Source organism: Callithrix jacchus, chromosome 7, assembly GCF_049354715.1.
Source record: "Callithrix jacchus isolate 240 chromosome 7, calJac240_pri, whole genome shotgun sequence".
NCBI classification, from domain to species: Eukaryota; Metazoa; Chordata; class Mammalia; order Primates; family Cebidae; genus Callithrix; species Callithrix jacchus.
In genome coordinates this window covers 14,823,662-14,847,424 of record NC_133508.1, presented here as the reverse complement: position 1 = coordinate 14,847,424, position 23,763 = coordinate 14,823,662, and the positions used below count along the sequence as shown (strand labels likewise).

General features: G+C 44.6%; 1 protein-coding gene across 25 annotated transcripts in view; it reads left to right on the top strand.

Moving 5' to 3' along the window:
* Positions 1-23,763, top strand: part of FRMD4A (FERM domain containing 4A) — a 696,700-nt gene that overhangs the window by 459,991 nt on the left and 212,946 nt on the right. For all 25 annotated transcript variants that reach the window (XM_054236791.2, XM_078329488.1, XM_054236787.2 and 22 more), the window contains one exon: positions 18,442-18,507. In XM_054236791.2, the coding sequence (XP_054092766.1) occupies positions 18,442-18,507 (66 nt within the window). The remainder of the gene's footprint in view (positions 1-18,441; positions 18,508-23,763) is intronic.

Genomic DNA, 23,763 nt, shown 5'->3' with positions numbered 1-23,763 from the left:
GATTAAATTGGACACCAAAACAAAGTAGGCAAATTCATGTTACTGGGAAATGTTATAAAGTTCTTGGTTATGGAGCCTTTGAATTCTATACCAATGAATTACAGAACGTGAATTCTCTACCAAACCAGCAACAGACACTGTAACTCTTCTGCACAGCATTACGTTTTAAATAGAGGATGTTTGATCGCACATTTATACAAGAGAAATTGGTAGGATCAAAAAGTAGAAAAACGCGTTTGTGCCTATCAGTCTGTACTGAAATGTTTGTAAGCCTTCTGAAGCATGGAGTGAATGTTGTAAAAATTTGTTTCATCAAACTGCATGTAGTATTACAGCCAGAAACATTACAAGTAAATACATCAGCTATCTGAATGAGTATATTTTCTTGGAACTCTGTTTCTTGCTGTGCCTATATATCCATGTCTTATACATCACAGCTTACTGGAGAGGGAGGGAAGGGATCTCAGAGTCTGTCTGTCCCTGTCCCGTAATCCTTTCTACAACTTCCCTTGCTAATGTCTCTGGTCCCTTCCTGATGACTTGCAATGATAATGGGGCTATCCATTCCATTTTGAACAATGATGCTTGTTCAGAAGTTCTTTCTTCTATTGAATTTGAATGTGTCCTCTGGAATTTCCACTCATTGGTTCTGTTTTTTGCCCACCAAAGCAAAGTTAACCTGCCTTCACTTTATACACATCAGATTAGCAAGTCCTCCAAACTCCCAATCGGGTAAGCCCAGGACAGTCCCAGTTTATACATGATCTCTCTGTATAATAAATAACGGCATTCGCTCAATGACCAGTAGATTCTATGCTGACACTACCACTAGACCTTTTGATATGTGGCCACAGATGCAGCTTTGCCAGCAGTCCTGGCAAGTCCTGGTTTCTGGACCTTCACCTGGTCTGGTTACCCTTCTTTGGTCTTTCGCCAGTTTCTTTCACTTTTTATGTAAAATACGGCACCCAGAATTGAATACAGATTTCCAGAAGTGGTATAACCACAGCAGAATGCAAGGCGCCTCTTAATTCCGTTGTTCCGATGCTGTGCTTCCAGCCCGTGCATGAAGAGCAGGACACAAAACCGTAAGAGCAACATGACCCCGACTTTTACATTTTAAGCTTCCATCCGAATGTCTTTGCCATCTGTAAATCTGACATGCTTGCCTTCTGTGTCCATTTACCAATCGCTGGGGGGAAATACAGGGATTGAGGAAGACAGGTTCTACTCTAATATCACTTTGCAGTCCAAGTGTTTGTAGATCTTGCCATTGCAACCCTGACTCCAGACTCCCTCATTTTGGCCTCACGATGAAATTGACTTGAAAACAGTGCTCAGCGCCTATTTCTTATTTCAAGCCATTTAGCCATCCTCTCTCAGACGATTAGTTGCCCCTTCTTTGCTTTCATAAAGATGGTGGCCAGCTGTAGTTCTCACTGCTGCCTCCTCATCCGCCACTCTGTCCTTCAGCTCATTACCTGGCTGACGTTTCCAGAACATTCTATGTTCTCTCCCATTTCATCCCTTCTTACCTCACGTTGCTGTGTTCCGCAGATATCGCTTCCTCCCTGGGGTATTGACGGTTCCACCAGGTGCGAGTTATGGTGTCCCCCGTCCTCATCCCATTGCATCTTATACCCACCCCTGCAGTCACCCTGATCACTCTGCAACTGCCTGTTAACTTGGGTGTCTCCTCTACGGGACATAAAAGTTCCTTAATTATAGGAGCAAAACCACATTCATTATTATATATCTAACAAGATACCTGGTGCGTAATAAAGATGCCATAAGCACTTGAGTGAACACACTGTGGTGAACGTTACTATGCGCAATTCTTTATTGTATTTCTCTTGTTTCAATGGGGAGAATTCCTAGAAGAGAAATGACAGAGCCAAATGATCTGAACTTTTTAGCTGTTTGCATTCTATTTCCTGGAAGGTGTTAGTGGTCTTCTAATTAAGTTGTAATTATCTACTAATTAAACAATTTGATCTTTAATACAGTAATTCCCATTTTAGTTGTTACAATACCTTCCTGAAATATGCATCAACTTTTTACTTTTGCTTATGGGGTCTTGTGGCGTATAATTTATTTTTTAGAATGATTTGTATGGTAGTCAAACTATAATTTTTTCCCTCATTGCTTTTGCTTAGAGAAGCATGATAAATAATCATCTACCGGGTTTTAAAATTCAACTTTATAAACTACCTGGGATTTATTTTGGGGAAAGGCTGTAGTTCATTTATATTCCTTTCATTTCCCTCTTGATTGAGAAGAGTGGAACAAACAGAAGCTGAATTGTTCAGCTGTTCTTTTTTTTCTTTTTCTTTTTTGAGATGGAGTCTAGCTCTGTCACCCAGGCTGGAGTGCAGTAGCGTGATCTCGGCTCACCACAACCTCTGCCTCCCAGGTTCAAGCAAGTCTCCTGGTGCAGCCTCCCAAGTAGCTGGGACTACAGGCACGTGCTACCATGCCCAGCTATTTTTGTACTTTTAATAAAGATGGAGTTTTACCATGTTGGCCAGGCTGGTCTCAAACTCCTGATCTCTGGAGATCTGTCTGCCTCAGCCTCTCAAAGTGCTGGAATTACGGGTGTGAGCAACCACGCCTGGCCAGCACACACTTGCTCCAAACAATGGAGTATGCTCCCTTCCTTGCTCTTCTTGCTTTGAACATATCTTTAAAGGTTCTTTTGTTCTTAGACTTCCCTTGTTTTAAATATCAGTGTCATGACCAGGCACGGTGGCTCAGCCTGTAATCCCAGCACTCTGGGAGGCCAAGGCGGGTGGATCACCAGAGGTCAGGAGTTTGAGACCAGCCTGGCCAACATGGTGAAACCCCATCTTTACTAAAACTACAAAAATTAGCGGGGCATGGTGGCAGCTGCCTGTAATCCGAGCTACCTAGGAGGCTGAGGCAAGAGGATCACTTGAACCTGGGAGGAAGAGGTTGCAGTGTTGAGATCACACCAATGCACTCCAGCCTGGTCGACAGAGCAAGACTCCATCTCAAAAATACATAAATTAATTAAAATAAGTAAATATCAGCTTTGCAACCCCCTCCCTGTAAACTTTCAGTGTGCAAAAAATCTGAAAATATTCCTCGTAGGTTGTGTGTCTTCCACACTTTGTTATACTAAAATCGAGTCCTTTGAGAGTTCTCCAGCACACTCCTTGTGTTCTTCATGTCTGAATCTTCACTTCCTCATTTAATTTTATTTTTATTATGTGATCAGAGTTTTATGTTTAAAGTCACCTTCCCATACAAACTATATTCTTTTGGATCCAGAAAGTCATATCTTTTTTTCAGCCCTGTCTTTTCATCTGGGCTTTTAAAACCTGTCTTGGCTGGGCACAGTGGCTCACACCTGTAATCCCAGCACTTTGGGAGGCAGAGGCGGGAGGATTATCTCAGGTCAGGAGTTCAAGACCAGCCCAGCCAACATGGTGAAACCCTGTATCTACTAAAAATACAGAAATTAGCTGGGCATGGTGGCAAGTGCCTGTTATCCCAGCTACTCGGGATGCTGAGGCAGGAGAATCGCTTAAACCCGTTCCCTTAGAAAAAAGACTCTCATTCTATTCCAAACAAACAAACACGTAAACAACCTCTGTCACTCATACTGAAGCCAGAGCTCCATGTGGCAGAGAACAGGTGTTATTTTCCATCTTTCCTCACTGTTCCCCCAGGTAACAGTTGGATGTTAGGTGGGTGTGTACGTTCTGGCCACTTCTTGCTTGTTCTGTTTCTTTGGGGTTTACGCCTTACCCAGCCACCCTTGCAGGATGTCTGCGTGAAAACATGTGCTATGAATAAGAATCGTGTGTGTATAAGAACCTGGGCATTTTCCCACAGGTCATACATGGGTATTCCTAAGCTTTCTTTCTTAGGCCAGCTCCTGTGCTCCTTACGTCTGCTCACTATCAGTGATTGCTGGGTAGCACAGGATGTCCCTGGGAACCGCAGTTACTGTGAAAAAGAGCTGGGCTTCCAAGCCTCCTGTCTGAATGATGTGTCCGCCTCTACAAATGACCAGTGCCGCAGAGCTTCATTTTGTGAAGGCCTAGCAGTTGCTCAGTCCCCGGGGATAGCCACCCCAATGCCATCTGCCCTGAATTAGCCTCCTCACCCATCCAGAGCCACAGGAGACCTGGCATGAGGGGACAGGGAGCTGTAGCCCTGCCCCCCAGCCCTGGCCTTCCCATAGGAGCAGGGAGTGGCGCACTGGATTAGGGCTTGACTCCCCTGTGCGTAGGTAGCTGTCCGTAGCTCAGCGTTCAGAATTCTGCATTTGTATGTGTTTTGACTTATTTGTTTCTCCTCACAACTCTACGAGGTAGGTACTGCGGTCATCTCCATTTTACAGATTAGGGAAGGAGGCCAAGCTGGTGAAGTAACTTCTGGAGGATCACACTCAGCTAGGAAGTAGCCAAGTCAGGATAAGCCACAGCCCCGGGCAGCCGAGCTCTGGGGCCTGGCCCTGACCCACAGTAAGCCCCAGTAGCATGGCCTGGGGAGGATAGCGAGGGACGCTTAGTCCTCCAGGTCCCCAAGTCGCAGGGGGACAGGAGTGGGATGTGTGCCTGCCACCACCCTTGTCACCCCCAGCAAGCCATTGAGTCTGTGGGATCCAAGAGGAACTAACAGCTGTTTAGAGACCCCTGGCTGTCCCCCGTGCCCTTCTCTGCAGGCCAGGCCTGGAGCAGGAGAGGGAGTAGCAGAGCAGGGAGAACCCGGCAGAGTCAGCGGCTTCCTCAGTCTTTTGTAAAAAGCTGAACCTGGGAAAGGGTGAGATTAGGTGGTCTCTATTTTTTCAAGGAAGACGTTCATGTTTTTATTGTTTCACGAGGCACTGAAACATCTGCACGAATCAGTATCTGCATGGTGGGACAGCTGCTTTCTCCTTCACTTCTCTGGGTTACTAGAGCAACTTGTCAGCAGATTTTTTTAAAAAAAGAACAAGCTTTTGCATTACCTAAGTCTTTCCAAGGTGTGCACCGGCACAACATAATCTCTTCCTGTCAGAGGTCACTGGTCCGGCATCCACACATCACGTGTGACACGTAGGCGGCAGCAGTACACAGCGCCCACCCCACGCAACCCTGTGTGTTTGTGTATAGTGTCTGGAGTGTCTGCAGAAGCGTGAATAGTATATTGGGAAGAGGAGGGAGGAAGAAACAGCGTGAATGCCCGGCGGGGAGGTCAGCCCAGTCATGCAGGTTAGTGCAAACCTGAACGCCTGGTGGAGCCCCATGTGGGGTCTTCCTCGGCCTTTGGCTGGCCCACAACCATGCTGAGGATGCAGTGCCTGGTGTGGGCTGACGGTTCTGCGCCATGATGCTGTGCTGGATTTTCTAGAACAGAAGGCTGGATGACTTATGTAGAATGGCAGCTTTCCCCGCCAGCTGCTGTCCTTCCCGCCTGAGGCGTGATGTGTCAATGTAAATTGCACTGAGTTGGGTTCTATTGTGATCAATAACTGAATGTTGAATGAGGCTGGGTCCAGTCATCTCCCCCATGGGCTTGCCTCCCCTTCTGTAGTGTCCCCTGCCTCGTTGGACCTGGGGCTGGCATGATGGCAGTGGTGGCAACACAGTGTGGTCTCCATGTTAGGTGTGGAGGGGAGGGGAGGAATGTCACAGCCCAGAGTGCCACCAGATAGTACTGTGGACATGCCCCTCAGAGAGGAGAAGGTATGTGGCATCTTTCCCTCAAGCCAGTAATCAGCAATAAACAGGACCATGGCCCCTTGGGCCACCTGTGTCCCCAGCACCAGGCTGAATGCATGGCATAGAGGAGACTTGGACTTAGAGTGAAACCCAAAGGAAACAGCATGGGCCAGGCCCCATGGCAAGGGAGAGGGTGGCCTTTGTAGGCACAGACTCTGAAACTCCAAGATGGCCCAGTCTTGGGACTGAGAGGAGCAGGGGGAAGGAGAGTATTTGAACAAAAGGCATCTGGTGAGGTGAGGCCGATGTCAGAGAGCCTGTTATCCATGTTGAGACTGCCACCTTTCCCAGATGTTAGCAGCGCACTCGGCACCCACATCGGGACTGGCCTCTGGGGCCTTCATTCCCCAGGGCTCTGTCCAGATCTGCCCAAGGGCTGCTCTCTGCCTCGCACCTCTGTTCCCATCAGCCTCTGCCTCTGTTCAGACTGCGCAGCACTCCCTCTCTGATATAGACTCCCAGCTCCCTTTCCTTTGTAAGGATTAGACTCTATTCCCTTCCCCAGCCCCTCTCCTAATAATGATGATTAATAATGATAATAATACAATCCGGTGCTCAGCAGGATTAAGGCTCTGTGGCTCTTCAGAGGCTCTGGTTGCTCCAGTTGCAGGGCCAAAGCTGTCTGTGTTTCCAGGCTTGGGTGAAAAGTACAAACCTGCAGTTGTGTTGCCATTGAGGGCTTGTGAATACATCTTCCTAAGTGTGTGTATTTCCAGTAAGATAATGGGTTGAAATCCTAATAATGTACTCGAAATAGAAGTAAATAAAATCCTGTTTTCAAAAGACACTCTAGCAGTGGAAGAACCTAGGAGGAAAAATCAGGTTCCTCCGAATTTTAGGGGTCCAGCTAGTTGGATGTCACCCAGAAAGCGCCGCTGCGCACCAGGAGCCTGGAGGCCTTCATGCATCTGCCTGCCACCTGCGAGGGCTTCTGTTCTGTGCTTACCAGTTTGGCGTCCGTGGTGCATGACCTAACTCTGGGGCCCACGTCATTACGTCTCTCAGTGTCCATCTGCCCTTGTCTGTGTTGGCTGCCAGGCGCAGGGGTGGTGCCTGTGGACCTGCCTCAGCGGAACCTTGGCCTTCCACGTCGGTCGCACCTGTCCATCATCCATGCCAATAGCTTGTTTGGTTGGAAGGTGGAAAGCGCACCCCTCCTTCCCCACATCCCACAGCTGAGCTGGGGGTAGGAGTTCCTCTTCAGTGAGATGCCATAACGGCCTCAGGAGAGCTTCATGTTGTACCAGTCTTTTACCTGCCTGGGTCTGTGCCTCCTCATCTAGACTTTAGGCCCAGAGACTGATTTTTTTTTTTTTTTTTTTTGGAAAGAGTCTTGCTCTGTCACCAGGCTGGAGTGTAGTGGTGTGATCTTGGCTCACTGCAGCCTCCACCTCCATGTTTCAAGTGATTCTCCCACCTCAGCCTCCCGAGTAGCTGGGACTACAGTCGTGTGCCACCACGCCCAGTTAATTTTTGTGTTTTTAGTAGAGATGGGGTTTCGCCATGTTGGGCAGGATGGTCTCGATCTCTTGACCTGGTGATCCTACTGCTTCAGCCTCCCAAAGTGCTGGGATGACAGGCGTGAGCCCCCGCACCCGGCCGAGACTGATGATTAATGTTTTCTGACAAGCTGTCCTGTAGCATCATGTGGAGATGGTTGACTGCCCGGCCTGGAGGACTTGTGACTTGAGTCCCCACATCAGGACGTCTCTCTTGCATTGTCAGAGGAAACCGAATTGCCCTTTTGCTGTAGGAACAGCAGCAGCAGCAGCACTAGGATGTGCTTTCCAAAGATCCATGAGTACAAGCCAGCCCCGGTAATGACTTCAGGTGTGAACCCACAGAGGGTTGCGCTTTGAAGACTACACCACTATTTCCATTTTCTATTACACCAAATTGTCATGTTAATTTCTTTCCCATAGAGCCACTCACTTAATAACTTCCATTTGGTGTATAAGCTGCACCTGTAACCAGCAGCCAAGAGGCTGAAGGACACACCTGCATATGTTTTCTTTGTTTTTTGAGACAGAATCTCACTCAGTCTCCCAGGCTGGAGTGCAATGGCCTGATCTCGACTTACTGCAACTTCTGCCTCCGGGGCTAAGGGAATCCTCCCACCTCAGCTCCTGAGTAGCTGGGCCTACAGAAACACACCATCATGTTCTGCTGATTTTTTGTATTTTTGTTTTGGGGTTTTGCCATGTTGCTCAGGCAGGTCTCAGACTCCTGAGCTCAAGTGATCCTCCCGCCCTGCCTCACAAAGTGCTGCCATTACCCGGAGTGAGCCACCGTGCCTGGCCACACCTGCGTATGTTCTTTTAAATCCAGGAGAGTCATAGTAAAGACGGAGGTGGCATCGTTTGCCAGAGGTCCTAGAGCAAAGTTGGAACAAGATCTTCCTCTCTCAATGAGGCTTCTGATGTCTCAGACCTGTGTCTCTTTTCCTTCTGTTTTCATTTATTTCAATAAAATGTAACTCAAAAACCAAACAAAAGTAAGCTTGAGATAAACCAGAAGGAAAAAATATTATAAAAATCATATTAGTTATAATAAAAATAATTCTATTATAAAATTGTTATAAAAATAAAAATTTGTATTAAAAAATTATAGTCAACCTTTGACCTTCAAAGGTTTAGGACAGATCCCCCACTTGCCCACTGTTGTAGTATCTGTTATTTCCCTTGTACAAGTGAAGTGTGAACAGGAAATAGATGAATTGTTATTTCTGAGATGGGGTCTCCTGCTATGTTGCCCAGGCTAGTCTCCAATTCCTGGGATCAAGCAATCCTCCTGCCTTAGCCTCCTAGGTAACTGGGATTACAGGGGTGAGACACCATGTCCAGATAGATGAATTAATAAACCTACATATTATTTATTATATATAGTTTATATTATATTATTATACATAATTTTTATATAATGTATTATGTTATATATAATGTATTATTTTATATTATATATATACACACATATATATACACACACATATATATACATATATATACACACACATATATATATATATGTGTGTATATATATATGGGCTACAAGTGGAGACTCACACCTGTAATCCCAGAACTTTGGGAGTCTGTGGTAGGAGAATGATTGAGCCCAGGAGTTTAAGACCAGCCTGGACAACATGCTGAGTCCCCATCTCTACAGAAAATATAAAAATTAGCCCTGTGTGGAGGTGCACACCTATAGTCCTAGCTACTTGGGAGGCTGAGGTGAGAGGATCTGTTGAGCCCCAGAGAGGCAGAGGTTGCAGTGAGCTGTGATCATGCCACTGAACTCCAGCCTGGACGACAGAGTGAGACCCTGTCTCAAAAACATAAAACAAACAAAAAGATATGACTGTATTTATTTGAAGTTTACATCATAATGTGACTGGATACACACAGATGTGTAGAAACACACAGATCCGTAGTAGATACGCAGGGTGAGCAAGTCCAGAGATGTAATGTACAACCTGAGGACGAAAGGTAAAATTATATCAAGTTAGGGTTTTTTGTTACATAAATACATTTTAGCTGCTCTTGTCCTACAAAAAAAGTAACCATGTGAGATGACAGATACATTGACTTCACGGTAGTAACCATTACACTGTCTATATGTATCCAATTTTTTTCTTTTGAGAGAAAATTTCACTGTCACCCAGACTGGAGTGCAGTGGCACAATCTTGGCTCACTGCAACCTCCGCCTCCCCTGTTCAAGTGATTCTCCTGCCTCAGCCTCCCCAGTAGCTGAGATTACAGGTGCATGTTACCACACCTGGCTAACTTTTGTATTTTCAGTAGGGACAGTGTTTCACCATGTTGGCTGGGCTGCTCTTGACCTCAAGTGATCTGCCGACCTTGACCTCCAAAGTGCTGGGATTACAGTGCAGGGATTCATATTTTTAACAAATTTTTAAGTCACCTGAAGTCCTTTCTCTCCGTGTGTGTGTTTCCTGTGAGGCTGAATTTCTTGAGGTTGCTTTAATTGTGGGTTAATTCCTTCATCACCTCCTGGCTGTGATGTGCTTTATGATTATTGAGATTCTGTGGTCCTCTAGTGTTTGGGTACCTAGATTGGTCTTTGGGTCTTCGTTTTTCTGAGGAAACTGAAGTAGAGAGAAGGATGTGGCTCTTGAGGTGACCCAGCACCCCGGAGCACCAGCAAAGACTTGTCCCGGGAAGTCACAGTCATCGCCTTGGAATTTCCTTCTGAGCCACAGAACAGCCTGGGTCAGAGGTCAGATTGTGAGGGGCTGCTGTCCTGCATCCGACATCCTTAGGGTGTCCTGCGGTTTCCGGGACTGTACTCCGGGAGGACATGCTGTCCTAGGTAAGTCACCGGTAGAGTCTTGGCTATTGAAATCTGAATTTTCTGTCTGATGACAGAGTTTTAAAGGATAGCATTTCAGGTGGTTTTGGGAGTAATGGTAATTTTCCTAAATGAAGCATGTCTTGAAAGGTTAATTTTTTGTTTTGTGCAATGCTAGTGAGTTCTTAATAATGCTTATTTTATTGTCTTATAAATGTCCCGTCTCAAAAATAAATATGAGAAACAACTTGGTGACTTGCTTTTCACGGGGACACAAATGAGTAGGCAGTTGGTGAGCAGACTAAAAAAAATTCTTGGGAGCCTGTGAACATTTCACTAAATGGCTCTCCTCCCTCACCGTCCCCTCCCCCAGCCCCGCCCCCAGTGTAACGTAGCCTCAGGAAACTAAGAGAATGCACTTGGCAATTGACTATTTTTTAGTTTTTGTTTTAAAAAACACATTATTTTTCTGGGTTCAGGGTCAGTTTGCATAACTGCACTACATTTCTATAAAAATGCTCTAGATTCAGCCAGGCGCGGTGGCTCATGCCTGTAATCCCAGCACTTTGGGAGGCCAAGGCAGGCAGATCACGAGGTCAAGAGATCGAGACCATCCTGGCCAACATGGTGAAACCACCTCTCTACTAAAAATACAAAAATTAGCTTGGCATTGTGGCGTGTGCCTGTAGTCAGGCGCTACTCGGAAAGCTGAGGCAGCAGAATTGCTTGGTCCCAGGAGGCGGAAGTTACAGGGAGCTGAGACTGCGCCACTGAACTCCAACCTGGCGACAGAATAAGACTCCGTCTCAAAAAAAAAAAATGCTCTAGGCTAGGCACAGTGGCTTATGCTTGTGATTCCAGCACTTTAGGAGGCCAAAGTGGGTGGATCACTTGAGGTCAGGAGTTTGAGACCAGCCTAGGTAGCATAGTGAGACCTTGTCTCTACAAAAAATAAACACAATTAGCTGGGCATGGTGGTGCATGCGTGTAGTCCCAGATACTCAGGGAGGTTGCTTGAGCCTGGAAGGTTGAAGCTGCAGTGAGCTCTGATAGCACCACTCTAGCCTAGGAGACAAAGCAAGACCCTGTCTATAAAAATAAAATAAAATGAACTTGATAATATCTGTCTCCTGCCTTATGAAGACTATGGGTTCAACACATATTAAGTATTTCCAAAACCATACAACTGATAATAATTGACAGCTAACATTATGATGAACATATACTCTGTACCAGGCACAGAGCTATGAAATTTCCAAACATTAGTTAATTTAATAATCGCAGTATTTGCATGAGGTAGAATCTATTCTACCCCTCTTTTACAGAAAAGGAGCAAGGCTTAAAAAGATGAACCAAGCCGGGAGTGGTGGATCACTCCTGTAATTCCAGTGCATGTCTGGGAGGCCAAGGCGGGAGGATCAATTGAGCCCAGGAGGTTGAGGCTGCAGCGAGCTGAGATCACACCATTGCACACCAGGCTGGGCAACAGAGTGAGATCCTCTCTCAAAAAAAATAAATGAAAAACAAAAGGAAACAAAAACCTTCTACACGGTGGGACTGGATTCTTTCTTCTGAGCTCCTCCTGCATGAACCGTAGCATAGAAATTATTTTGCAGGCTGGGTGTGGTGGCTCATGCCTGTAATCCCAGCACTTTGGAAGGCCGAGGTGGATGGATCACCTGAGGTCAGGAGTTCAAGACCAGGCTGGACAACATGGCGAAACCCTTTCTCTACTAAAAATACCAAAAATTAGCCGAGTGTGGTGGTAGGCACCTGTAATCCCAGCTATTTGGGAGGCTGAGGCAGGAGAATCGCTTGAACTCAGGAGGCAGAGGTTGCAAGATCATGCCACTGCACTCCAGCCTGGGTGACAGAGGGAGACTGTCTCAAAAAAAGAAAAAAGAAAAGAAAGAAATTATTTTGCAAAGGGCAAGAAAGAAAACAGAGAGAGAGGACATCAAGAAGTGGCTAAACCAAAAAGACACAGAGGAAAGAAAGGTGCTAAGTTGAGGAAAAGGGGGTAGGAAGCAATGCATGCAAATAGGGTTGACTTGGTTTTGAATTCAAAGAGCAACTATTCTTAGTAAAACATGTTTGGGTTTTTTTGTTTTTTGTTTTAACTCAAAATGTTTACACTTCTTTAAGAAATGGCTTTGCCATGGTGGGGCATGGTGGCTCGCTCCTGTAATCCCAGCACTTTTGGATGCTGAGGCAGAAGGATCACCTCAGGCCAGAAGTTCAAGACCAGCCTGGCTAACATGGTGAAACCCTGTCTCTACTGAAACTACAAAAATTACCGGAGCGTGTTGGCGAGCACTTGTAATCCCAGCTACTTGGGAAGCTGAGGCATGAAAATCGCTTGAACCCAAGAGGCGGAGGTTGCAGTGAGCTGAGATGGCACCACTGGACTCCAGCCTGGGCAATAAAATGAGACTCTGTTGAGAGAGAGAGAGAGACAGAGAGAGACTTTGCCAAACCTTGAAAACTCTATTATTTTCTGTGTCCCTGTGTGGTGTGGACAGCAGAATGTTCTGAAGTTGCTGTCCTATGACTGTTTCCAATTCAAGCCTCAACGAGAAAGATTAAATTCCAACTCTAATCTAAGTGTCCTGCAGCTCTCCGTATTACAAGCCATCCTGAAACCACCATTTCTTATTGCTGGTTAGCTGCTTTAGGGAGGTCTCATAGCAGTAACCCCCTGCTGTATATGAACAGTTATTCCTTCTGCCCTTAAGAATATATCAGGCTATTATAGACAGATAGCCTCAGAAAAATATATTTATAAATCCTTCTTTCCAAAATCTGCACTCTCAAAAGTACTTCTGATCAAAATGGACGGCTCATTTTTTTTTTTTTTTTTTTTTTAAGAGATACTGTCCAAGCTGGAGGGCAGTGGCAGGACCATAGTTCACTGCAGCCTCCAACTCCTGGGCTTAAACCGTCCTCCTGCCTCAGCCTCTGGAGTAGATGGGGCTACAGGTGTCCACCCCACACCGGGCTAATTTTTAAATTTTTTGTAGAGATGGAGTCTTGCTCTGTTGCCCAGGCTGGTCTCAAATTCATGGCCTCAAATGATCCTCCCTCCTTGGCCTCCCAAAAAGTTGAGATTATAGTCATGAGCCACTGAGCCTGGCCTGGCTTCCCGTTAATTCTGTCTGCAGGGTGAGAATGTGTCAGGTGTTCAATCTTAAGTATTCTGGCTTATGTGACAACTTACTGTCATGTGTCTATTAATATTTGATTAGATATGTTAAACAGATAGGCAATCTAAAATTTTCCAGGAAAGAAACTTCTTGTGCTCCATTTTCCTATGCCTGACGTCAAATAGGGTCATTCATCTTTCTAAAAGATAAAGTTTCTTTTTTATACTTTTTTAACTGAAAAATAAAAGGAATATGTGAAGACATATTTGGGTGGGGTGAGGTGGGGTGGGGTAAGCCACCCAAAAGCCTAATGCCCTTGCTCATCTACTTCTGTGTTTGTTTTCACCTCTTAATCGCTGTCCACGTGCATGACAATTAGGATACATATTATTTTTATATTTTTATTTTTATTTTTTGAGACAGCATCTCACTCTTTCACCAAGGCTGGAATACAGTGGCACAGTCTTGGTTCACTGTAACCTCCACCTCCCAGGTTCAAGCAATTCTCATGCCTCGGCCTCCCGAGTAGCTAGTACTACAGGCGTGCACCCCCATGCCCAGCTAATTTTATTTGTATTTTTAGTAGAGACAGGGTTTTTCCATGTTGCCCAGATTGGTCTTGAACTCCTGAGCTCAGGCAGTCTGCCTGCCTTGGCCTCCCAAAGTCCTAGGATTACAGGTGTGAACCACCGCACCCAGCTAGGATACATATCAATGCTAGTCTGTTGTGCTCACTGAAGCTAGTATCATAAATGTGTTTCCCTGTTTCTTCACAGTCTGCATGTCAGAGTCTACCTTAACAGCAAAGCTGGATAAATTGGGGCAGACACTTCACTTTCAAAGTAGCACTTTTCCATATTTCCTGTAGAATCACAGGGCACTTGGCAGGCCGCTGCTTGGGCTAGAATTGTATCATAGCAAGGCAATTGATAATTGGAATGGGCACCAGCTGACATCTATGAGAAGCCTTGTTCTCTAAAGAATTTCCTTTGAGGGTGATGCTAGGGCTCCACTAGTGCCTGAACAGCTGGAAATGAAAAAAAAAAAAAAAGGAAAGCAGTATTAGTTCACTGTTGTTAGTATTGAAAAGAAAATTTCAGTGTGCCTGGCAAGCCAAACGAAGCTACAGATGTCAATTCTTTCTGTATACATATCCAGAATGGTGAAGTTTTTCTGAACTGATGGTAAGAATAGGATACTCTAATCTTGAGTATGGAACAACAGACAGGTGCTCCCTTTTGAGAAATAAACCACAGGAGTGCCATCAAAAGAAAGCTGTACCTTCAAAAACATGATGACTCAAAGGTGAGCCTGTTTAAACACTTCTCTGTGCTGACTGTTTGCAGAGACATTTTGCTTTCTAAAGGGAGGCACTAAAATATGGAGTAGGCTTGTAAATTTCCCAGGAATTCCTGTTAAGGAGAAGAAAGAAATTGGAAGACTTAGAGTGGATACTAACATCGTGATACATAGTAACTTCCTTAAATTGCTAAGCAGATAAGGTGAGATTATTTCATGTAATGAGATTTTTTTTCTTTTTTCAGATGAAAATGAGAACCTCAGGGAAGACAAGTATGTGTGTGAACTTTGTGAGCTTGGAAATATTTCGAGAAAATGATACATTTCATCTTCTTTATTACTGTGATTAAAACTTCGATTCGATAATGTCTTTCAGATACCAGTTTGTTTTCATAAAATTAATTAGACTGTGAATAAGTAACTCAAGAGCATGTTTATATCCTTAACCTTTTATGATTAAAACAAGGTCAAAACTGTTTTAAAATGCAGAAAACAAATAGCATTTCTTTCTTAAAACTCTCTCCTATTCTTGATTGAGACTTTTCTCAAATCTATGATTAAAGTTTTAAAAGAATTTCCGCAAAAGTTTCTGAATGTGATAACCATTTTCCTTCTTAAAACTTTTACTCTATTAACCTTAGTTTCTTTCTAATGAGAACTGAATCAGTGTAGCTTGAACATTTTATCTAAAGTACCTGTGCAATTGCTATTAGCTGCCCTGTTGAAACTTGAAATTAACACTTCTAGTGTGCTTTTTTGATGAAGGAATCATTTATACATGTTGGTATAGCAGCAGCTATGTCAGTCTAATTTAAAATTGTAGTGGCTTTCATTGAACTTAGGGAATGATTGAAAGGAAGCTGATGGAATTTTTAAAATTAAGTCAGTCAGTGAGGATGCTTACTCTGCGCAAGACTGTTGGATTCTAAATAGGACTTGGGCTCGTTTTCCCACTAAGGCAATTAACACCTGCAGTTAAGAGTTCAACGGGTGAATAAGGACTCAGCGTAGAACCATCCGATGTCCACAGCTGCCTGCTTGGACTTGTATATGCGGAATGGCAAGGCTTTGGATCGAAGTTTTTCCTCGGTTTTTAATCTGTTCATTGGAGGATTTATGAGTATGTGTAACTTTTCTCGGTTCTTCTCAGAGCTGGGGGCTGCTGAGTCAGTGTTAGAGCTCAGAATCAAGAGACATCGAGATTATCCCCATGTAAGCAGGATGTGCTGTGTTGATTTAGACCCCAAAACAAGGGAAATCTGACTTGATGGAAATACAGGATGACTTCTTTTGAGGAACGAATAAGATAATTTTCTCACAGGATTTCATTAAAGCTTTGGATATGTTGGTGATTAGTGAATAATCCCTGTTGAACCAGAAGAGAAGAGACGTTTTTTGTTACTTAATTCTGCCCTGCCTGCAAATACATTGGGGGTCAAGGCTTCACCCTATGCATTTTAGGGAAACACTCCAGTCCATAACTCCTGGTCTTAGGAGCTCAGGGTCGAGGAGAGGGTCATGAAGACGCAGGCCAGCTGGCCACTGGGTGGGACAGAGCCGTGAGTGCAATAGCGCCCTCAGCTCGCCACTGTGCCACCTGCTTCCATTTGCAGAGACGCTCATTCTTGTCAGGGGAGCAGCTCTGGCCCTAACAGGTCTTGAGAAACGTCAGGGGGATTTTTAGCCTGGAGAGTTGGTGTATCCTGTGGCTCATGAGAGAAATGAGACTGCTCTATAGTCCCAGCTACTCAGGAGGCTGAGGTGGGAGGATCGTTTGAGCCTGGGACATAGAGGTTACAGAGAGTTGAGATTGTGTCACTGCACCCCAGCCTGAACAACAGAGCAAGGCTCTGTCTCAAAAAAAAAAAAAATTAAAATAACAGCTCCCTGAGAGCCAGGCACTGTGCTACATGTGTAAAGACAAGATCATGTTTCATCCGAGACTGTCTTTTTTATTTTTCCTGGTGGAAAGGCTTATGAGAAGGACCCTCATGGCTGAATAAGGAGACAAAGCCAGGATCTTCTATGGGCATCCTTTTTTTTCAAATCTTCTTAAAGTGACTAGTTAGCTGGGGAAAAGAACTTGTATTTAGTGGGAGCTATAGAGTCCTATAAAATAGGCATTGAGTTCTCTAAAGGTATTTCGCTAAAGAAATACAAGGAAGGGGCCAGACGCAGTGGCTCACTCCTGTAATATCAGCACTTTGGAAGGACAAGGCGGGCAGATCATGAGTTCAGGAGATCCAGACCAGCCTGGCCAACATGGTGAAACCCCATCTCTACTAAAAAGACAGAAATTACCTGGGTGTGGCGGCACATACCTGTAGTCCTAGGTACTTGGGAGGCTGAGGCAGGAGAATAGCTTGCACCCAGGAGACAGGGTTGCAGTGAGCCGAGATCATGCCACTGCACTCCAGCCCAGTGACAGAGGGAGACTCCATCAAAAAAAAGAGAGAGAGAAAGAGAGAAAAAGAAATACAAGGAAGGAAACTTATGTGTCATCTGGTCCAGACAATTGTGTTAGAGCTAGTTCGTACTAGTCTGTGAGAGCCAATTGCTACATTTTCAGGAATGCAGGGTGCCAATTGTAACGCGTAGCCATTGTTCAATTAAATGATATACACATGCTTAAACACATGGTGTGAAAAGACAAAGATAATAAAAACATATCCTAATGATTTTTGTGGCACTTAACTGTTTTCTGTGAGCTGAGGTTACTTTTGTCTACTGTGTCTGTGTGTTGCCATGACAGTGACTTGAAGTCACACACAGTGAAGGTATGTGGAGTGCAGCTAGACCAATTTATGGTTAGAACGGGCACCAGTTGACATCCGTGAGAAGCCTTGTTCTTCGAAGGATTTCCTGTGAGGGTGTTGCCAGGCTCCAGCAAATGCTACAAATCAGGCTTTTTCCTTCTAGAAAAGCCCGGCCCATTCATTGTTGTATATGAGACAGGGGCACGCAGACGAATGGTGACTTGTCCAGCGTCCTGCAGCCCCTTGTAACCAGCAGCACCAAGACTAGACTTGTGTCTCCCAGTCCTTCTGTTAGACCACTCAGAGATTTTAGTCCCGAAAGGCATAAGTGGGAAAGGTTGGGTTTGCCTGCGGGCTCGTCTCCAGTGCTTTTCTGTTGTTGGTGACAGCGCTGTAGGGAATCAGGTCATACACAAGAAGCGGGCTGATTAACACAGAAATCAAATTCATTGCCAGGTGGGTGGTCATCTGCTTTCTGGTTACCAGCAAGTGGGATAAATGAAGAGGAGGCAGAGATTGGATCCTGAGCTCTGACCCTAGTGCATGTGGATACAATTATTGAATGGAAGATAAGAATGGACAACACTTACCACCCCTGAGGATATGTTATATATGTGTTTGCTAATTTATTTTATATCTCCTTCATTCAAATATAAACTCCATGAGGATGGGGACTTTGTCTTATGTGCCATGGTACACCCAGCTCCCAGAAAAGTGCCTGGCATATAGAAAGTGCTCAGGTTGGGCACAGGTGGCTCACGCCTGTAATCCCAGCACTTTGGGAGGCAGAGGCAGATGGATCATGAGGTCAGGAGATCAAGACCACCCTGGCCAACATGATTAAAACACGTCTCTACTAAAAATTCAATAATTAGCCAGGTGTGGCACCACACACCTGTAGAGGTACATGGGAGGCAGAGGCAGGAGAATCGCTTGAACCCAGGAGGCAGAAGCTGCAGTGTTCCGAGACTGCACCACTGCACTCCAGCCTGGGTGACAGCAAGACTCTGTCTCAAAAGGAAAGAAAGTGCTCAGTAGATTTTTTCGAATGAATGAACTGATCCTTCCAATTCCTGGCATTATGCAGTGCCGACTCCCAGAGGAACTTTTGCCCAGAGGAATATACTGGCAGAGCCCAGCATCAGCGACTCTCTAACCCTTAAGCTGCTAGACTCTCAGTGACTACTATTTCTCTTCCCTCTTAGATGACGGAGGGCCGCCGATGCCAAGTACATCTTCTTGATGACAGGAAGCTAGAACTCCTAGTACAGGTAAATCACTTTTGATCAACTTTCTAAGTTTCTTTGGAGACTGATGTGGTTTCAGACTTTGATTTGGCTGGGAATGAAGGGGGAGATGGTAAACTGTTTTTAAATCTTTGTCTGTTAAAATCTGTGAAAGAATGACTAGGACACAACAGCGTGTTTTGTGTGTGTGCTATTTTGGTTGTGTCTGTAGATCAGCCTAAGGAAGGCATTCAAGGCCAGATGTATATCTACCCTATTGTCACAAATTTCTAGAAAAGGAAATTGTACAATGCCATTAGCTATTCTTTCTGCCTGGAAGGAGTTAACTACAATGTAACCTAAATAACTCTTGCTGTAACTAAAATTGATTTAGTCTTCCTTGCTAAGAAGGGAGAGAAAAAGCTTTGTTCTTTACCAGTTGAGAATAAAGAGGAACAGTCTCTGTGCTCTGTCCTCTTTCCAAGGGCTAAGCGAACGCCATCTTACCCATCCCATGGGTCGACATTGGCATCGCTTGTGAGCATCTGGAGAAACTGAGATGCATGAAATCAATCAATCAATCCCAACTGAGAACACATCAGTGTCAGCAAAGCTGGAGAAGTAATTGGAATCGTAGACCCTCCTCTTTTTCAACGTGCTTTTAAACAGACCGTTGTTTGACCCAAAGCTCTCAAGAATGGTGTCTCCAATTCTGACTTCAAGAGTTCAGCATTCCAGATCTGTTGTTCAATGCCAGCTTTTATTACATGTGCTTGCTATTTATTGTTAGATGTCTATCTCCAGGTTCTGGGACGTTGTGTCTCATTCTCTATCACATTTTGCTGCGAAGAAGCCACAGTTCATCAGTGGGTTGAGAGGATGCACACCTGCTCAGTCTTGGGGGAAATGATGCGTCTTCAAAGGGGAAATTCACATGCAGACACTTTTGTCTCATGTTGCCTTGTACATGCTGCTTGGAATTGAAAATGACCAAACTGCTAACTTTGGGTTAATACTTTTAATGGGATTCAAATTATAAAGGCTTTATAAATGCAATGCAGGAAACAAAATAGGTAAAGGCTCATAATCACATGACACTAATTCAAGGGCGGTTCTCTTTTGGGTGGATATCTTTTTCTTTTTTTTTTTTTTTTTTTTTTTTTGAGATGGAGTTTCACTCTTGTTACCCAGGCTGGAGTGCAGTGGCACGATCTTGGCTCACCGCAACCTCCGCCTCCTGGGTTCAGGCAATTCTCTCGCCTCAACCTCCTGAGTAGCTGGGACTACAGGCTGCGCCACCATGCCCAGCTAATTTTTTGTATTTTTAGTAGAGATGGGGTTTCACCATGTTGACCAGGATGGTCTCAATCTCTTGACCTCGTGATCCACCTGCCTTGGCCTCCCAAAGTGCTGGGATTACAGGCTTGAGCCACCGTGCCCGGCCTGGGTGGATTTCTTTCTAGCATTTTTCATATTTATATTTCTTGCATGGCTGTAATCAAATATATGTGTAATTCCACATATCTTATTTTTCTACTTAATATTGTCTTTCACTAACGTTTTCTAAGTTACGATAATTTATCATTTTTGTGAACAGCTGTGTAAATTCTAGAAATTAATATATCATTATTATCTAATCATTCCCCCATTTGAGTATATTTAAGGGGTTTTTTAAAGACAGTTTTCCTAGCTGGATGCGGTGGCTCACACTTGTAATCCCAGCATTTTGGGAGGCCAAGGTGGGAAGATCACAAGGTCAGGAGTTCGAGACCAGCCTGGCCAAGATGGTAAAACTCCATCTTTACTAAAAAAAAAAAAAGACAAAAAATAGCTGGGCATGGTGGTGTGTGCTTGCAAATCTCAACTACTTGGGAGGCTGACACAGGAGAATTGCTTGAACCCTTGAGGCAGAGGTTGCGGTGAGCCAAGATCGCACCATTGCACTCCAGCCTGGGTGACAGAAAAACTCCGCCCTGGAAAAAAACAAAACAAAAAACAGTTTTCCACTATTACAGGTAAATACCATGAGTAACATATCCCCATATACAGGGTTCTCCTGCATTTTCGATTATGACCTTTTTAGGCTGGATTCCATGGCCTAAAGTCACTAAAAGTCAAGCTCTGGTTTGAATTTGGAGATATGAGGCAATAAAGGGAAACCATCAAGTTGAGTGAGATCTCTTTAATTAGCAGAATCGTTAACTGAGAAACTTTTGAGGCTTCAAAATGCCCAGAGTCAGTGTGAAGAGTTTATAGGTGAGTGGTGTGGTGTATTTTACGTGCTTTTCCTGAATCAAAGCTTGGAGGTTTAGAAAGAAGCCACCTTCTGGAATAGGAAATGAGATTGCAAATGGCAGTTCAAAAACTATCTCTTGGGCAGCCTGCTTTGAGAAAAAAATAGATTTAATTACTGATGTGTACAACTGTTTTGGAACAGTTATCCTCAACCCTATAAAACTAAGAAAATATTGAATTAGGCGAATGAGAGAAGTTCACGTTTTTCCCACCACTTTATAGAACAGGCTTTCTGTGTTATTCCCTTTTCCTGGAACATGCTCCTTCCCACACCCCCATGCCCTGGACCTGGCTGGTCTCCATTAGGTCTTTACTTCACAGCTTGGAAGACACCCATACCAGTGCTTTCCCTGACCCCTTCCACCTAGTCTGGGTCTTAGCTGTCTCTGTCCAGAGTTTCTTTCTTATGACATAGCCACACCTCACTGTCATTGGTTGTGTACTTGTTATCACTTCCTGGAGCCCCAACAGTTTGAGGGCTGATCCGTGTCCCCATCACGGTGTATCCCCAGCATGTAGCCCAGGGTCAAGCACGTAATGTCACTAAATACAGACTCGCTGAATGAAAGAATGGATGAACCATAAGATGCCTTGGCATTACTTCTCCAAGAGACTTCTTGCCATAGTACCAGTTGCTTGGCAGGGGATTTAGCTTAATACACACACATACACACACACACACACACACACACACACACACACCATCTATCTATACATAGGTAGATACACTATCAATGTACGGATAGACAAATAGTGTGTGTCTCTATGCATAGAGTGTGTATATCTATCAATGTACAGATAGATTGTGTGTATATTTATATATAGATAGATTAAGCCAAATACATATATATATATTTTATTTATATATATGGAGAGATTCTAAATTTAATTGCAGAATGAGCTTCAGCAAGACGAGGAGAAACAAAATTTAAAGTACTGAATAAAAGACAGCTTAAATATATCACTCTTTTTTCCTCTGCTGCAAAATTCTGTTGCCCAGGATTCTGTCAGGCAGTATTCTTTCTAAGGGAATCTGGATGCTCTACCTCATCTGGACCCACCTCTAGGTTTTTAGTAGCACATTTTGATCTATACTATTCTTTTTCATATTTTCCATTCATAGAGTGATAGTCATCAAAATATATATACTTTAGTCATCAAAATATATTAAACCCTGAGACTGATGTTGTTAAGAGTAATTTCAGAACATTTGTAATAAGCCCTAGATGAGGCCGGCCGCAGTGGCTTATGCCTGTAATCCCAGCACTTTCAGAGGCTGATTCAGGTGGATCACGAGGTGAAGAGATAGAGACCATCCTGGACCACATGGTGAAACCCTGTCTCTACTAAAAATACAAAAATGAGGTGGATGTGGAGGTGTGCACCTATAGTCCAAGCTACTCGGGAGGCTGAGGCAGGAGAATTACTTGAACCCAGGAGGCGGAGGTTGCAGTAAACTGAGATTGCACCACTGCACTCCAGCCTGGGCGACAGAGTGAGACTTTGTCTCAAAAAAATAAAATAAAAAATAAGTTTTAGATGAAGCAACGGCTTTCCTGATCTTTTGGCCTGGAGCTGTAGAGAGGGAGATGGGTAGAAAAGACACCTCCATTGACCCGACAAGGTTTGTAACATGGAGAGTCAGGTTCGGAGCAAGTGTTTCTGTCCCCCAGAAAAATGAATGGGTTTGCATGAGGGTGACTGACTGAAAGGCATTGATAAGATGGGGCAGATCACGGAGATTAGTTTTTAGGCACTGTTAGGATAGGAGGCTCATCAAAGGCTACACCTCAGACCTTCAGAAGCAGGGGAGCTTCTGCAGCATTCGTGTCGGGCAAGAAAGCTGTGACATTAAAATCGACTCCCCAGTTGCCTCTTGCCAGGAGGATGTGCTAAGCAGACAAACATGCAGATAATTTCACCCAGTGCTGTAAACTTGGCCACTATGAGTGCAACATTTTCCTTCTCTGGGTTGCAGAGAAAAAATGGCTGTCATCCTAATGTTTCATGCTTATTCCATACAGCATTTTCAGATGACCAGGTGAAATCCGTGCTTCCAAATCCTCTGTTGCTCCAAGCAGATCACACGCTACTCACACTAGAGGAGGGCAGACAGTCAAGAGTGACATACTAGGAATTAATATTCGAGAGGCTCATCCCTAGATCCACAGGTGATTTCCTGACACTATGTCTTTACCAGGGAGCTCCTTAAGTTCTGAAATTCCACTTAAGAGCAGCTGGAAGATGGCGTGAGCCTTCAGCCACAGAGCATGCCTGCAGCCTTGGTCGTGGACACAGGCAGGTTGTGTAGCTGGCTCGCCCTCCAGTTTAGCCTGCAGACAGCATCTTCTGCTCTGTCTTCCAAAGCTGCTTTCACCAGTTGGAAATGTACTAAAAAAAAGGTCTTCATCAGGCTGGGCATGGTGGCTCACGCCTGTGATCCCAACACTTTGGGAGGCCAGGGCAGGTGGACCACTTGAGGTCAGGAGTTCAAGACCTCCTGAAATGATGAGAGACCATTGTGAAACCCCATCTTTACTAAAAATACAAAAAAAAAAAGGTGTGGTGGTGCACACCTGTAATCCCAGCTACTCGGGAGGATGAGGCAGGAGAATCACTTGAACCTGGGAGGCAGAGGTTGCAGTGAGCCGAGATCACGCCACTGCCCTCCAGCCTGGGTGACAGAGCGAGACTTCGTCTCAAAAAAATAAAAGAAAAAGAAAAAAGCCTTCATCAAAATGAGAGGGGTCAACCTCATCTCAGTCTTGGAACTGCCTCTTCTGGAGGATGCTGTAGCCAGATGTGGGGACCGAGCATGTCATGGTCAGCCCAGCTCCCCAGGTCTTGTCCTCTCCTTGCTCCTTGAAAATTATTTTCTTCATTTTTTTTTCTGACCTCCATGTATATTTTGGGGAACATTTTGAGCTCAGAGAAAGGGAAGTGTACGTTTACCATAGTGAGAATGATTTAAGTCAGAATTTCCAAACAGTGAGAGTCACTAGGTCG